This window comes from Pongo pygmaeus, chromosome X, assembly GCF_028885625.2.
Source record: "Pongo pygmaeus isolate AG05252 chromosome X, NHGRI_mPonPyg2-v2.0_pri, whole genome shotgun sequence".
Classification (NCBI taxonomy): domain Eukaryota; kingdom Metazoa; phylum Chordata; class Mammalia; order Primates; family Hominidae; genus Pongo; species Pongo pygmaeus.
In genome coordinates, this window is record NC_072396.2 from 106,498,805 (window position 1) to 106,515,654 (window position 16,850).

Consider the following 16,850-nt stretch of genomic DNA (forward strand, 5'->3'; position numbering starts at 1 on the left):
GAAGCCCTTATATTCATTCTCTGGATAATCTCACAAAGAGTTTTCAAAGCCCTCAAGGAAATGATTTTTCACTGGAGAAAATAACGCTAGTGACTGTAGGTTAATGAGTTCCCCCCTCCCCCACCAGATTACTTAAGGCTGTACATCTGCTGCCTGAACCGTGAAGGCCAGGTGGTGGTCTAAGGCCATGCATGGTGCCCAGCTTAGGAGCCGAGGTGTCTGTGAGAACCAAAACATCCCAGAGCATACTGGGAAACATACCAAGAAAAAGAGTCTCATTGCATACGGAATGCAAAGAGCCAGAAAATTAGCTTAAAAGCAGCTTGCACAGGAGTGTCAGGGCAGATCCCCAGAGCTGTCCTGCTGCCACCCAGGAATGCCCTATACGTAAGTCCCAATAAATTCATCTGCTTATCAAGCCGGACTTGTCCGGGTCATTCTTTGGTCTCTTAGCTCCTTCCCAGTTTTCAGGGGGCATTATTCTATACAGTCCCAGGACTCTCCCTTATCAGTACCTGATGCTCAGATTCGGCTCAGGCAAGCATACTGAAGAATGATCAGCCAATGAAGGGAAAACAGAGGGCCCACTGGATTCTCACTCAGCTAGTTAGGGGATGAGGCTGCAGAACCTGACTTCAGCTAGAACACAGGAGGAACTGAAATTTTATTGCAGCTCAGAAGTTTATTAGTGAAGGGGATTGGGCCAGTTGGTGTTTACATGCTTGACCCCTGCATCCCTGTGTCCTGGCTATAGCGAGGAAGACGGCTGACTGTTCGACTAACTGCAGGTGATGTCCTCCCAGGAACATGCTGACCTCTCTCTCCTGAGTCCCTGTCGCCATAGCTGGGGTCCAGCACTATCAGTTAGGCTCCACATCTGTTTCTTGTGCTTGAGCTGGATGGATGATGTTTTTTAGGATCTCCGCATAGTATGGGCCAAATACCTGCTGATTATGATGCATCAGATTGAGAAACTTCCAGCCCAGTTCTGCCAACTCCTTTTCAATGAGAATGAGGCCTCCAGGAAAGTGTAGCAGAGACTCCTGCATGCCATGAAGCAAACAGCATTTGAGAAACAAACGGATCCACTGATCTGTGAGCAGGGAAAAACAATGAAAAGAGGAACAAAGATGGTACAGAACAAATTCACAATGCCTTTGCTCTATCTGCTCACCAAAGTTTTGCATTAACCGAGTCATTCACTGACCTCTCTGCTCATTTGGGTAAACCGTATACATGAGATTTTTGTTTGTTTGGGGGAATGGAATGCCATCAAGCTCCCAAAGGACAATGCATGATCAAAAGATGCTGAGGTAGTAAATTTCTGGGGGTTCATAAGATTACTTTATGTAGCTGTACGTGAGATCCTAGGGTAGACCCGGTACCTGAAAGTAACAACACGTGTTGCAGCCAGTGCACCAAGTTCAGTCCCGTACACCCAATCCAGGCTATGATCAGATGGTAAAGTTCAAAGCAAGCTGGCCAAGTTCACTGCTTCCATTCCAGCATGGAACATGTCCTACAGCCCAACTCAGCATCACTTCCATGGAGAGGCGTAGGGGCCCAAATGGTAGCTTCAAGCATAGGATAGAGAAAGGGTTTCTCCATATATCTTGGCCGACATTTAGAATATGACCAGGAACGGGCTGGGCGTGGTGGCTCACGTATGTAATCCCAGCACTTTGGGAGTCTGAGGCAGGCAGATCACGAGGTCAGGAGTTCGAGACCAGCCTGGACAACATGGTGAAACCCCATCTCTACTAAAAATACAAAAAAATTAGCCAGGTATGGTGGCGCGTGCCTGTAGTCTCAGCTACTCGGGAGGCTGAGGCAGTAGAATCGCTTGAACTCGGAAGGTGGAGGTTGCAGTGAGCCTAGATCGCGCCACTGCACTCCAACTTGGGCAACAGAGTGAGACTTTGTCTCAAAAGGAGAAAAAAAAGAAAAGAAAAGAAAAAAGAAAATACCAGGAATGATTTCATAGGGTTAGTGTGACAGTATCCAACACCTGTGAGTGACATATCTTGGGTGCAGAGCTGTCTTCAAACCATACATGCATTCTCCAAATTGAGAAAGATCTATTTGAACAGTGCACATTATAGACGAGGAAACTAAAGCTAAAAAACTTTCCAAATGATCATGCCTTTTCATTTTTAAATGGTTAGGTAACTCACATTCAGGGTAAGGTCTACCCACCCACGCCCCACATTCTTGCCACTTTTCTGCACGACGACCATGGAGATTCTTACCAACAATGCTACGAATGCAGTTCTCTTTCTTGGTGATGTTCTGGAGTTGGCCTAGAAGAGATGCTGTGTTTTCACTGCTCAGAGTAGTGAGGCCCATGTCCTTAAGGCCTTGATGGACTTCCTGAGACACCTGTTCACTCACACTCAGCATAGTCTCTTCAGGCCTTCATAATAAGGGATAGAATGCAGAGTGGGCCTGGCAGAGGGGCAAAGCCCAGAGAGCCTCATACCACAAGCTAGGCCTATTCCAGGAAGAATTCTGGCTCTCTGCCACCAGAAGACAGCATTAGCCACTGGGCAGATGAAATACACTCATTGTTACCCGCAAGGTACCACCTGATCCCGACATACAGTACCATATGCCACTTCGACGAAAACAATGTGAATTGGGCAAGGGTTCGGCTCCATCCTTGGATCCACTCAGCATTTTCCAGTCCCATCAACTGTATTTAAATATTGTTTTAAGAGTCTATTGGATATTTTTCATGGTTTTTCTCCTACCCCACCAATTAAATTGCAAATATATTAAGAGGCTTGGACTTCCTACTCCTCCTTGTACTTTGGTATAACATCCCTGCCCCTACATGCAGTGAATGGTCAATATCACTGACCAACTGATCAACTTCTGGATATACATAGCACAAATCCACTGTCATTCAATCAAGTATATAATGACTCATTTTTAGCAAACACATGAGGAATATTTGTAGCAAACTGGCTTCCACACTCTCGTCTTTGGAAAATAAGTTTTATTTTCTGTATCCCAAACCCCAATGCAACTTATCAAAGATACCAAAATCTTTGCAGATCATTTCCAAGGGCCTTTGTGTCATTTGTGATGAAGAATAAGCAATAATAGTATTGATATTACCTATGTCCCAAATACCACACATTTCCCTCTCTAACAGAGATCTATGAATCTTACCTGGAGATAAATTCCTCAGTTAGGGCCTTGGTGATGCATTTCAGTCTATCCACACATTCAGGTGAGCTGAATAAAACTTCACCAGAGAAGCTTCTGGCCACTAGCAAGACTGAGGCCAGGACAGTTAACTGGTGCAACTGGACCGCCAGTTCCTGGAGCCGGATTCTGTCCATCAGCAGAGTCTGGTGAGGGAGCGAAGGACAGCCCATCAGAAGAGGAGGGTTTGAATGGAGGCACTGAATACCACAGAACAAGGCAATGCCCAAACACACATCCCTACCTCCAGGAATTCTTCGTTTTCAGGATCCCAGAGGAGGAAGTTCAGGTAGCCTTGGTATAGCACCACTGTTGGACTGGGGGGCTCTGAGTTGTTACCTGCCCCGTTTGGAAGTGAACACGCCATGCTGCAGGAGGAGCTAGGTGAGTCGGAGAACTCGGACATAGTGTAGTGATGTCTGTGGCTGCTTTGGTTAGCCATTTTGTGGTATAATCGAGGAGACCTACGACGAGAAGGGAATATGCATCTTAAAATTCCAAGACTTGAAAATGACGGCTCTGAGACATACTCTTGGTCTATAAAGAAGTGATTTTGTAGATCTTTCTATCTTAGAGAAACACTCCTTCTCCCTACCCCTTGCCCAAGGAAGAAACTTTCTATTCAAAAAATAGAAAATAGCCTCTATTGCTATAAGAAGGCAGACCCGAGGTCAAATCTCCCCTCTCCTGCCCTTAAATTTTAAACATACTGGGCTGTTTATCAAGGAGTTCCTGGAATTTAACTTGTTCATACTGGATGGAATGTTCCTGCAGGTAGGGTCGAAAGCTCTGGATGGTATAGTTCACCATGTCCGTTTTCATTAGGCCCAGAACACGGAAGATGCCCCTGCCATAGGGAGAAACAGAACATTTACACTATTAAAGGAAATCTATTCTGAAAGGGTGGAATCCAAGCAAGGAGCCATAAAAGCAGAGTATTTGAGAGTCAGAAGAAGCCTTAAAAACAAACAGTCCTACTTCAACTTATGAATAATGGTACTGTGGCCAGTGACCCAAGGCCATAGAGTGAGTTGATGGCAAAACTAAGGACAGTTATACCTCCTGACACTTTAACAACCAGATGAGAGCTCTTTTGCCTGTAGTCATTCTGTCACCTTGAAAAAAGGGTAGTCCACTGACTAACACCAAGGTGTTAACAATTATATGTGGGTAGCTGGGATGTGGGTGACTGAATTTCTAACTCATTGAGCAGATCATTTTACTTTTCCTGGTCCTGGTACTTCTAGCTGTGAAACACGGATAATCCTCTTTCCTGTCCCCTCACAAGGTTTGAGTTGGGACAAACAGGACAACATCTGGGAAAAGGCAATTTGCAATCTATAGGAGAAAGAATTACTGTACCTTAATGTCTTAACAGTATCATGACATAAAGGAGATCCAACTGATCTAAAGATCATCAAAGGAACCCTGAGAGACTGTCCTTGGAAAACGAAAGCCAATAATCCAGAAAGGAGAAAAGGTATGTTAGTCAGGTCGTCAGTACACAAGAGCTAGATAAGACAGGGGCTATATCACAGTAGCTGGCTCAGAGTTCTCCGACACAGTGTCTAAGGCAGATTTGAGGGACAGCACATCTAGACTCTCACCTCAGTAACTGCACTGGATCTCTTATGGTCTCTAGTTTCTGTATTGCTTCATCTCGAACTGGTGCACATAGAATAGCCATCAAATTGAGAATGTAGTTAGAAAGATGAGGGACATCCAGGGCCCCATGTTCTGCTTCCTGCTTGAGGAGATCTGTGTCCAGAGCTGCTTCTATCTCATTTCTTAGGCGGTACTGCCATGGTAATAGCAGTGATAGCAAGGTCTGCCCAACAAAGGAAATCAAAGAAGCCAAGTTCTGTTTAGAACCTCAAACTTTCTCCAATGAACTATGCTCTTAGGCCAAAGGCATCCCAGATTATGTCTTCTGGGGGGCAGAAAACTGAGTCTCTACGTTTCTTAGAGAGTATTATTTCTTTCTGTTTGGAAGACAATTACCATTCAAGGTTTCACTGGGATCAGTTATAGTAGTAGTCATTATTATTTTTTAGGTAGAATGAGGTAAAAATATGAATAAAAATAAGAATGTGGTTTTAAATGTGTGGGATATAAGAAATATGAAATACACACCACCGCAAGGAGATGAGGCATTCTTAATAAAGGATAAGGACACTTTTAGATTGTTTTACTCCAAAGTGTGAGGATAAAACAGCAAATTTGGAATCTTTAAGGTTCCCTTGAAATAGCCTTTTGACTCAAACATGTAAGTTCCTTGTGGGCAAGGGCTCGCCTATTCATCTCCGGGATTCTGAAACACATAGACCATAGTGGGGTTTCAGTAAGAATTTAATTGAGTTATATATTGTTATAGTCATCGCCCAATGGTCAAGTTTCATCTTATACAAATAAAATGGAAGCTGCCCCATCCTATCTATTTAAGTAGTAGGTCACATTAAAAAAAGTATGCTACTTGATATATTAATAGCCATTGACAATCCAAGGTTCTGAGATGCCCAGGAACTTCCCATCCACGAATGGGAGTTGGTTACTCACCTCCTTAACATCTTTTAGAAGTTCAAGAGCACAAGTGAAGTCAGGAGGAGTACTCAATAGCTGTTCCTTCAGATGGTTCCAAAAAGCATTGTACATTGCCTCCGCAAACCTGCCTTCTACACTATAAGAAGGGTTAAATGAGCAGATTGCTCTTTTACCTAGAGAATTGATACGGGATCATAATTTCCCAAACAGCATTTAAAATTATGAAAGACCATTAAATTGACAGGCTAGGAGGACCTATGTTTAGACTTGAGAAGGGCTGACTAAACTGAAGGTAGTCTCAGATGGAAAAGCACTGGCTAAATTCTCTCAGAAGGGTACCTCAAGGTTCCAGAGACGCTCTCTTTCTGCAGCAGGAAGAACCATAAACTAGGAGTTGAGACTCCGACTTCTAACCCTAGTTCTGCACCTAGCCTGCATGTGTGACTTAGTTTCCACTGCCATAGACTTAAAACTTTGAACCAGATGCTATTTTTCCTTCAGGCCTGAAATCTAGGAAAGGATTTTACCTCTTGATAATACTTGAAGGTCTTTTGAGACACTTTAAATTCAGCAAGCCCAAAACTGAATGCCTTATCTTCCTTCATTAAATTTGTTCCTCATGTATACTTAGTTCTGTAACCAGAAATCTGAGACTTTTTCTCTTTAAAAAATATAATAGTAGGCCGGGCGCGGTGGCTCACGCCTGTAATCCCAGCATTTTGGGAGGTCGATGCGGGCGGATCACGAGGTCAGGAGTTTGAGACCATCCTGGCCAACATGGAGAAACCCCGTCTCTACTAAAAACACAAAAATTAACTGGGCGTGGTGGCGGGTGCATATAGTCCCAGCTACCCGGGAGGTTGAGGCACGAGAATTGCTTAAACCCAGGAAGCAAAGTTTGCAGTGAGCCGAAATAGTGCCACTGCACTCCAGCCTGGTGACAGAGTGAGACTCGGTCTCAAAAAAAACCAAAAAACAAAACAAAAAAATATATATATACACACACACACATATATATGCATATATATACACATATATGTATATATGTATATGCATGTATACATGTATGCGTGTATGTATACACGCATACATGCATACATACATGCATACATACATGCATATATGTGTCTGTATATATGTATACATGCATGTGTATATATGTATACATGCATGTGTATATATGTATACATGCATGTGTATATATGTATACATGCATTGTATATATGTATATGTGTGTGTATATACACGTATGTATATAATAGTAATGTATGCTTTCTGTTTACAAAAATACAAGTGATTAAAAAATATATGAAACAAAAATTCAAAGTTTCTCCTCCAACACAACAATCTAACCTGTGAAAGTTCAACTATTATCTATCTGGTGTGTACTGTAGTCCTTCTTAATTCCTTTCCCCTCATGTCTTTTATCCACTCAGTCACCCAATTCCAGAGATTTTGCTTCCTAAATATCTCTGGAATCAGTCCCCACCCACTGTCATCTCTTTCCTGAACTATTGCGATAGTCTATTAAATGGCCACCTTACACCCACAAAACCTTACCCCAACAATGGTACATATTTTTGATAAAATCAATGAGTTTTCTAAGACACAAATCGGATCATAATAGCATACTCATTTAAAGTTTTTCAGAAGCTACCTATCTCTAGCAGTGTACGTGGCCTTTAAGTCCCTTCACGATCCTATTCTGCCACTTCTCCTACCTTAACCTTCTTTCTCCTCCTACATCCTGTGCTCTAACAATAAAAGTCCACTTATAAATAATATATAATTGTCTTCCATCCCTCTATGGCTCTGAAATGACATTTCCTCTTCCAGAAGAGTCCCTTCTCCCCTAAACCACCTGAAAAGACTCAATTCAAGTGTTACCTTATTAGGAAAGCCTTCACTGACCTTCCCCAGGTAGCTGAGCAGTGCATCGAACTCCACACACTAGATATGAGATAACTTATCACTCTGCACAGTAGCTATTTGACTATCTTCCCTACAGAAGCTTTTTGATGGCAAAGACAGTGACTCACTCAACTATATGTCTTCAGCTTTCAGCATTCTGCCTTCCACCTAATAAGTACTCAATAAATGTTTGTTGAATAAATGTCTGATTATGAGATTTCCCCTAAAAACCGATAACTGTGTAATTTTATAAGTCCAAAGGGAAAACTAATTGTCAATTATCTGTAGATAATGGATAACCCCAAACTCTATTTCAACCTCTTATCCAGTATACATTTTGTATTACTACATTTGAAAAAGCCTGTTAATTTAAAAAACACAGTGAAATCCAAGCCCTAAATAATATTATTCCTCCTGCTTCATCTATCCACCCCCTGAGATCCCTAGCCACTTTAACAGACCTTCATTCTCTTAGTTTCACTTTTTTTCTGCACCCCTACCAGGAGAAAAACAAATCTAACTCGGGCCGCAGGGACTATAAAGGCAATGAGGGAGATGCTACGAGACCTGTGTTTTGGTAAAAACTTCCTTCAGGTAAGGCATCCTTGGCAACAGACAAAGGAAAATCTAAGAAGTGTGAAGATCAAGAGAACCACTGACAAAGCAAGTTGCTTTATGTAACAGAATCCCAAAAGTGGCAAAATAACAGAAGCATTTAAGGTGGGAAATTAGAAATACCACAAAATACAGATTCTGACAAAGAAATCAACCCATTTAACTCTTAATAAACACTAGAAGCATTCAATCCATAAATGCTGGATGATTCTTAATCATATATTGTTATATCAATATAATTAAGAGAAACCAATATAAAGCCTAATTGTAGAAGCACACTATTTATCGATGGGGTTCTAATCTTGATTTGCAGAATCTTTATTACACTGATTATGAAGCAGAAATGTCCCCTGAAATTTCCTACTCCTGAAGAGTGAACAAAACCACTATTAGAAAATCTGCTCATCTGTGCCTGTTTAATCTGCAGACAATTAAAAGTTGAACGGCTAGGAGTTACTTCTTCCAAGTCTGTCTGAAAAGATCTGAAAATCACTCTATGTTTCATTATTAACTAAGATCCTGAAATGAACATTTTGCAATACAGAATGAATACCCCTTTTCCAAGATGCTTGGGACGGGAGTATTTTGGATTACGGATTATTATTGTTATTATTATTATTTGAGACAGGGTCTTACTCTGTCGCCCAGACTGGAGTGCAGTGGCGTGTTCGCGATCTCAGTTCACTGCAACCTCTGCTTCCCAGGCTCAAGGGATCCTCCCACCTCAGCCTCCTGAGTAGCTGGGACTACAGGCATGCACCACCATGCCCGGCTAATTTTTGTATTTTTTGTATAGACAAGGTTTCACCATGTTGCCCAGGCTGGCCTTGACTTCCTGGACTCAGGCAATCCACCTGCCTTGGCCTCCCAAAGTGTTGGAACTTAACAGTCGTGAGACACTGCGCCTAGCCAGATTACGGATTTTTTGGATTTTGGAATATTTGCAGCATACTTGTATACCGCAATGAGCATTTCCTTTGAGCATCATGTTGGCGCTCAAAATGTTTTGGATTTTGGAGCATCGTGGATTTCAGATTTGGGATGTTCAACCTGTAACTGCATTGGTTTATTACCTGTTTAAATATAATTTGCTGCTTTGACACTTTTAAAGTAATAATTACACTAATTTGTTGGTACTATATAAGACACACTCAACCATTAAATTTATTAATAAGATGCTTCAAGTCTGACCAAAAGTCATTTGTGCTATGTACCTACGCCCTGAAGAGTAAAATGGAAAAAAACTGAATAATCTGTACCTGTTTGGAGGCAAAATGGTCTCTTCCACATAGAAATCTTCGTTTACTACAATTTCGTGCAAAATGCTCAGTTTGGAAACTTCATTAACTGTCTCTATCAGATCTGTGACAGAAAAGACATCAGGTCTGCTCTCTGGGAAAAAAAAAAAAAGCATAGCCATCATCAACAGGGAACCCACACAAAGAGAATTTTTATTTTATTTAGAGATTCACTCTGCCAAGTAAGGCCCCCAAGTTTAGATTCATCAAACGGATCTTACACAGACTCATTGAATCATTTTACTATCAGAAGTTTTCTAAACTCTTTGCTCTTCAGTAACACTGAACATCTCAGAGAAGTCAGACATGGGAGGAAGAAATTAGTTTTTGAAAAACATAAAACAGTTTTGAAAACCTTCCACTTCAAATGTAAAACCATAAGCAAAACACAGCAAACAATGAATAAGTTGTGATTTGTAAAATTAATGTGTATCTAAAAGTTATTGTGTTCCCACTGTTCTCTTCCTACCTCAGGGGCTACACACAAGATGAAGGCTAAAATCTCCTTATAGATACCACACGAATCTTACTAGATGGCTCTAAAGCTGAATCCTGCTCCTAAAACAGTAGTTTCCAAATCTGGGTGTTCAACAGACAACATTTCAAAACAACATGAGTGACAGATAATGATTTGACAATTTTTATTTTTCCACATATGGACATGAAAGCAAACAAACAAGCAATGAAACTACCCTACCATCATCAAAATAATCACTTCATAAAAAGAAAACATATTTTAACACCTCAGAAAGTATAAAGAAAACACAGTCAGCATTAAGAGTACTCTTTTAAATTGAATCAATTTAATATTATTTTAAAAACTCATTACAACGTCTTTATCGTTTTATTTCATTCAATATTGGTAAGAACTATGTCATAGCCCAGCATTCGAATTTGGGAACCAATGTTCTAAATTCATCATACAGAGTACTTTCAGTAGTGAAACAAAGTATATATAGTAGCCACAATTATTACTTGATATGTAAAATAAAATATGCAATAAAACTATTTCGTAACTCAATTTCAATGTAGTTTCATAACGTGGTCAGAGAGAACGATTTATCCTTAAGATACAATAAAACTCACATATAAGAATTCTAAAACTCACTCCAAGAAGATGGTCTATTTATGCCCATTTATTTTTCATTTAAAAAACAGTTGATGAGACTTTTGTTGAAAAGTTGGTCTCATCTTTCCTCTCTATCCTATAGAAATATCCTGATATTTCCTTTCTATCCTAACTAAAAGCTACATATGTTAAAATATACCATCTAATTAATTCATTAAGACATAATTTATTTGAGAGATACTATGAAGTATGAATTGTGCCATTCTGCTTACTAGCAGTGACCCCAAGTGGCCACCAGAGAAACACACGTGATTCAACTTCATATTTTTTCCCGTTTCAGTGTTCAAGAGGTTAGATCAAATTGCTACATCTGGAGAGGTCTGCAGATTAACCTTTGGTTAAATTCACTGGAGATTATTGTAAAAGAGCTGCAATTTGAGTTCCTGTGAGGTTGGACTAGTCAAGCCAAAGCTTCAAATGCCTAACATAAGGTGTGAAAAAGACTTAAAGTCCCAATGTTCACATAAAAATGCTATTATTAAAGACCTAAATAATTTTACCCCAGAGCAGCGGTAATTTTTATGTCAACAAAGCACCCCTGGAAAAGGACAGAACACAACTGAAGCAACAGATAATTTGGATCACTTCTGATCTGTCCTAGATCTACCATTTACACTTTGCAAATTCAAAATACAAGAATGCTATTTATTTCCCAGGCTTTGAACTGACTAAATCACTCTCGACTATTGTCAAACACAAGTAACTTGCTTTGTCTGTCTCTTTCTCTAAAACCAAACTCTTTTAATTTTACTTACCAATTAGGGGCCTAAGTCCTGCATGTAAAAATTAGAGGGGGCAGAAAGACAAGAGAAAGAATAATCCAAAAGAGGACTAACAGAAGGATTAGTAAGGAAAAATGCAAGGTTGCAAGAGCCTTCTATATCCCTTAAAGGCCCTTAAATCACAGGCTGTCTATTCCTTTAGCCTAATTGCTGTCCATAGAAGTGATGACATGATTCTAGACCTACCAGGAGACTGGTCATCTAAACAGAAACTCTTGCTTTTCTGGCTCTGCCCTGGTGTTTTAGGCTCAGGGGCCCCATTCTCTGCTACACTGGCATCACTCTGGAGCACAGTTTCCTCAGTCTTTGGCATCTTGATGTTATCTGGAATTGGAGAGAAAAGAAGAGGCAAGCTGTGTAAGACCTGACTCTGGCCCAGGGACAAAAAGAAAGAGCCCTCTTCAACTACAATTGTGTGTCCTGGTGACTGAATCCGCTGCCGTCAGTTGAAAGGATTAAGTACCAGGGCTCAAAGGCTCTCAAAGGAACAACTAGGGTCTTCAAACAAGCCTCGAGGGGAAGGGAAATTAGCGGCACTTCCTTTACTGAAATCAAAGAAGCTTGATTTGGTGTTGGGCAAGCAGAAGAGGAAAAGAAGGCCCAGAGATGGACAATAACTCGCCAGAAGCGGGGCACACTGCACATTACTGACCAAGCTAGGAAAGCAATCTTCCTCGGCTCTGGCTACCTTTCATTGGTCCTGGAATACCTTCTAACTCCTTAGCTACTGCTCCAGACCTTCCTGAAGGGGCTCTGCCGGCCTGGACTCAGGCAGCAGGGTATCCCCCACAGCCCTCGCGACCCCGGTCCCTCACTTCCTCCTCGTCCTCGACTGGCGGCCTCGCCTCTGCGTCTGCTAGCAAAGCCCCTCTGCCTCCCCAACCTGGTCCTGGGAAGTACCATTGTAGCCAGGAAGAGAGGGGAGATCATCAGGGAGGAGTAGGACGGAACCATGGAGACTATGAGGTCCACCTGGAGTGCACCCCTACCTGTGACACAAGATAGGAGAGTCCAAACATGAAAACAAAGGGTGATCCGTTTCCAGGGTAGCGGGGTGGTATCACTTGCCCAGGGTGCCTTGGAAACCAAGAGAGCAGAAAAGGCAAGCAGAGCCTCACCATTGGGTGATAAAGGCAGGAGGCTGAGATAGACGTAAGGAGGCTTCATGTCCATACCCTCCCGCCCAGGCTCGGAGCCCCTCAGGAGCTTGGAAGTCATCTTCTCAAGCCCTGCTCCTCATGAACGAACTGTTCAAAGCTTTTATCCCTAATGACCCAGAAACAAAAATAGCATTTAAACAACTATTTAGGGGGAAAAAATAAGCGTTTGTTGTTTATTTGTTTCACTTCATGCTGTTCATACAGCCCCTACAAATGAAGAACCAACAGGGCTACAAAATTCCAGAAGTCTGTTTTGGGTTTTCTTTTATCTTTTGTATAAGTGAATCCTCCACACAAAGTAAGGAGAGACACATGAACTGTTAAACTCTCATTTTACAAATATGGAAATCAAGAATCATTTTAAAGGGCTAGCCACAGAAGCTGTGTGGTAAAGGGGCAAGACCATAGGCCTGAGAGGAATCCTACATTTTGGTTTGGGTTCTTTCAGCTCAATTCTTGGCATGTTCTTCATTGCAATCCAATTGTGAGCTTTGGAGCTCATCTGTAAACTCAGGGCACGGGAACGGACGATCCTAAGGGGCCTCATGTTGTTCACTCTTCAGTCCTAGTCTACTTTGTCGCTCCACTGGCCAGTCACCACAGTGATATGAGGACCCCTGGATTGGCCTATTTCCAGCATATATACATTTCCACACTGTACTAGTTGATCCCTCTCTTACCCTGACTTAATTTCTTAACACATTAACTTGTTTCTTTCATAAATCAAGACTATACTTTGACCAGATTCTCACCACAATCCTTGCCTTGTTAGTGGCAATAGTACAGTGTGAATATCTTGCACAACATGGGGATTTTGAAGAAGAAAGTTATGGGGAAGAGGTCCAAGAACTTTCCAGCCTAGGAAAAATCCACCTTAACTTCCAGGCACAGGAGGATATGAGGGGACTTGGCTAGTAAAGTTAGCGCTTAGCTAAAGAGTTTATTTTACTAATGAATACTAAATCTGAATTTCCTCCTCATCCTCTCCTAGTATTTCCTTCAGTAATATCAGCTGTGAAACAAATTGCTCTCACATCAACCCCAGGATAAATGTTTAAATATATTTTTCTTGATTTGAACATAAAATTATACATTCATAAGGCATATGTTTCACTATACTAGAAGTTCATTTCTCATTTAAAAACTCAGAATTCTATCGTATTTCTTTCTAAGAAAAACCTTCCAGAATGACACCAATTCATCTTCTCACAAAACCGCATTGTTAAAAAAAAAAAAAAAACTCTACCCAGTGATACCTAAAATTCTATTAGCACTTCATTCAAATGGTGAAATAGTCTTTTGAAGTGTCTTTTAATATTGAAATCCCCTGGGAGAGGTAATGAGGGGAAATAGAAGTGTGGGAAAAATAAAGGGAGAGAACTACTGGAAAACAGCAAATCACATTTTGCCTAGGGATGGCCCAGATACTGTATTTAATAATACGTATTATCAATAGTTGTCAAGAACCAACTATTGGAACAGAGAGAGATGGTGGAACAGAAGGCTATACCTTGTGTACCCCCTGCAGGAACACCAAATTGTAACCACCATCTGCATACAGAAAAGCATCATCATGAGAACCAAAAATCAGGTGAGCAATCACAGTGCCTGGTTTTAAATTCATATTGTTGAAACAGGCATTCAAGAGGTCAGAGACAGTCTTAAATCGCCGATGCCACCCCTCCCCCATATCCTGGCAGCAGCTGTGCAGCCCAGAGAGTCTGTACCCTTGGGAGAAGAAGAGGGCAGTGACTGGGGAACTTCACATTGAACTCAGTGCTACCCTGCCATACCAGAGAGCAAAGCCGTGCTGGGCTCAGCCAGTGCCCACTCACAGAGGGAGCATCTGGACCAGACCTAGCTAGAGGGGATTCACCCATCCCAGGGTGGAGAACTTGAGTCTCTCGGCAATCCACGCCACTACAGGCCAAAGTGCTCTGGGGTCCCAGGTAAACTTGAAGGGAAGCCTAGGACACAAAGACTGCAATTCCTAGGCAACTCACAGGAAATTAAACGATATGCACGTAAATGAACAGTGGATCAAAAAAGAAGTTAAAAAGGAAACTGAAAAATTTTACGAAACAAATGATAATGGAAACACAACATACCAAAACCTATGGGATACAGAAAAAGCAGTACTGATATCAAAATTTATAGCTGTAAATGCCTACATTGAAAAGAAGAACAACTTCAAATAAAAAACCTAGTGATGCATCATAAAGAACTATAAAAATAAGAGTAAATTAGAAGAAAAGAAACAATAAAGATCAGAGCAGAAATAAATCAATTTGAAATGAAGAAAACAATACAAAAGATCAATGAAACAAAAAGTTGCTTTTTTGTTAAAGGTAAACAAAATTGACAAATGCTTAGCCGGACTCAAGAAGAACAAAATGGAGAAGACCCAAATAAATAAAATCAGAGATGGAAGAGGAGACATTACAACTGATACTACAGAAATTCAAAGAATCACCAGTGGCTACTATGAGCAAGTATATGCCAATAGATTGGAAAATCTAGAAGAAATGGATAAATTTCTAGACACATACAATCTACCAAGATTGAACCACAAAGAAATCCAAAACCTGAGCAGACCAATAACAGGTAACACAGTAAAGCCTTAATAAATAGTCTCCGTCCATAGTAAAGCAAAGCCCGAGACCTTATGACCTCACTGCTAAATTCTACCAAACATTTAAAGAAGAACTAATACCAGTCCTACTCAAACTACTCTGAAAAATAGAGGAGGAGAAAGTAGTTTCAAACTCACCCTACAATGCCAGTATTACCCTGATACCAAAACCAGACAAACGCACATCAAAAAAGGAAAACTACAGGCCAATGTCTCTGATGAATATTGATGCAAAAATCCTCAACAAAATACTAGCGAACCCAGTTCAACCATACATTAGAAAGATCTTTAATCATGACCAGGAAGGATTTATCCCTGGGATGCAAGGATGGTTCAACATGCACAAATAAATCAGTGTGATACATCATGCCAACAGAATGAAGGACGAAAACCATATTATCATTTCAAGTGATGCTGAAAAAGCATTTGATAAAATTCAACATTACTTTATCATAAAAGCCCCCAAAACACTGTGTATAGAAGGAACACGCCTCAACATAATAAAAGCCATAAAAAACAGAGACCCACAGCTAGTATCATAAGAATGAGTAGAAAGTGAAAGTCTTTCCTGTAAGATCTGGAATACAACAAGGATACCCACTTTCACCCCCATTGTTTCACCACTATGAAACTACTACTGCAAGAAAACATTGGGGAAACTGTCCAGGACATTGGTCTGGGCAAAAAATTATTGAGTAATATCCCATAAGCACAGGCAAACCAAGGCAAAAATAGACAAATGGAATCACATCAAGTAAAAAGCTTCTGCACAGTAAAGGAAACAATCACGAAATGAAGAGACAACACACAGAATGGGAGAAATATTTGCAAACTACCCACGTGACAAGAGATTAATAACCAGTATATATAAGGAGCTCAAACAACTCTATAGGAGAAAATCTAATAATCCAATTAAAACATGGGCAAAAGATCTGAATAGACATTTCTCAAAAGAAGACATACAAATGGCAAACAAGCGCATGAAGAGGTGCTCGACATCAGTGATCATCAGAGAAATGCAAATCAAAACTACAATGAGGTATCATCCCACCCCAGTTAAAATGGCTTATATCCGAAAGACAGACAATAACAAATGCTGGCAAAGTTGTGGACAAAAGGGAACCTTTGTACACTGTCGGCAGGAATGTAAATTAGTATAACCACTATGGAGAACACTTGGAAGTTCCTCAAAAAACTAAAAACAGAGCTACCATATGATCCACCAATACCACTCCTGGGTATATTTCTAAAAGAGAGAAAATTGGTATATTGAAGAGATATCTGCACTCCTCAATATATATCTGTTGGCTTCTTTTATTTCTTGGCGCACTTGGGGTTACCCACTCTGAGTACACATATCACGGTTTGCAAAGTCATTTATGAGAATTTTATGCCTTCAGCAGGGAATTTTTACCCTTCAGATGTGCCTTAACTCTACCTCAATACTGTGATCAATTACCATTTGTTAAATTATACTTTATGTATACTACTCCAAAAAAGAAAATTATCCTGAGAGTCAATCTTATCCATAAGGACACAAAAGAAGACTACGTAAAAGAGAGATATTCATAG

At 40.7% G+C, this 16,850-nt stretch overlaps 1 protein-coding gene across 1 annotated transcript; it reads right to left on the reverse strand.

Annotated features, from left to right (window-relative positions):
• Positions 1-801: 801 nt before the first annotated feature.
• On the reverse strand, positions 802-12,341 carry TCP11X2 (t-complex 11 family, X-linked 2). The gene is given in 11 exon segments (XM_054472438.1): positions 802-1,093; positions 2,250-2,413; positions 3,175-3,356; positions 3,455-3,600; positions 3,603-3,674; positions 3,921-4,057; positions 4,818-5,038; positions 5,767-5,887; positions 9,537-9,669; positions 11,673-11,810; positions 12,175-12,341. Coding segments are annotated over 11 exon segments (1,554 nt in total). The 5' UTR covers positions 12,182-12,341; the 3' UTR covers positions 802-860.
• Between the last annotated feature and the right edge of the window lie 4,509 nt (positions 12,342-16,850).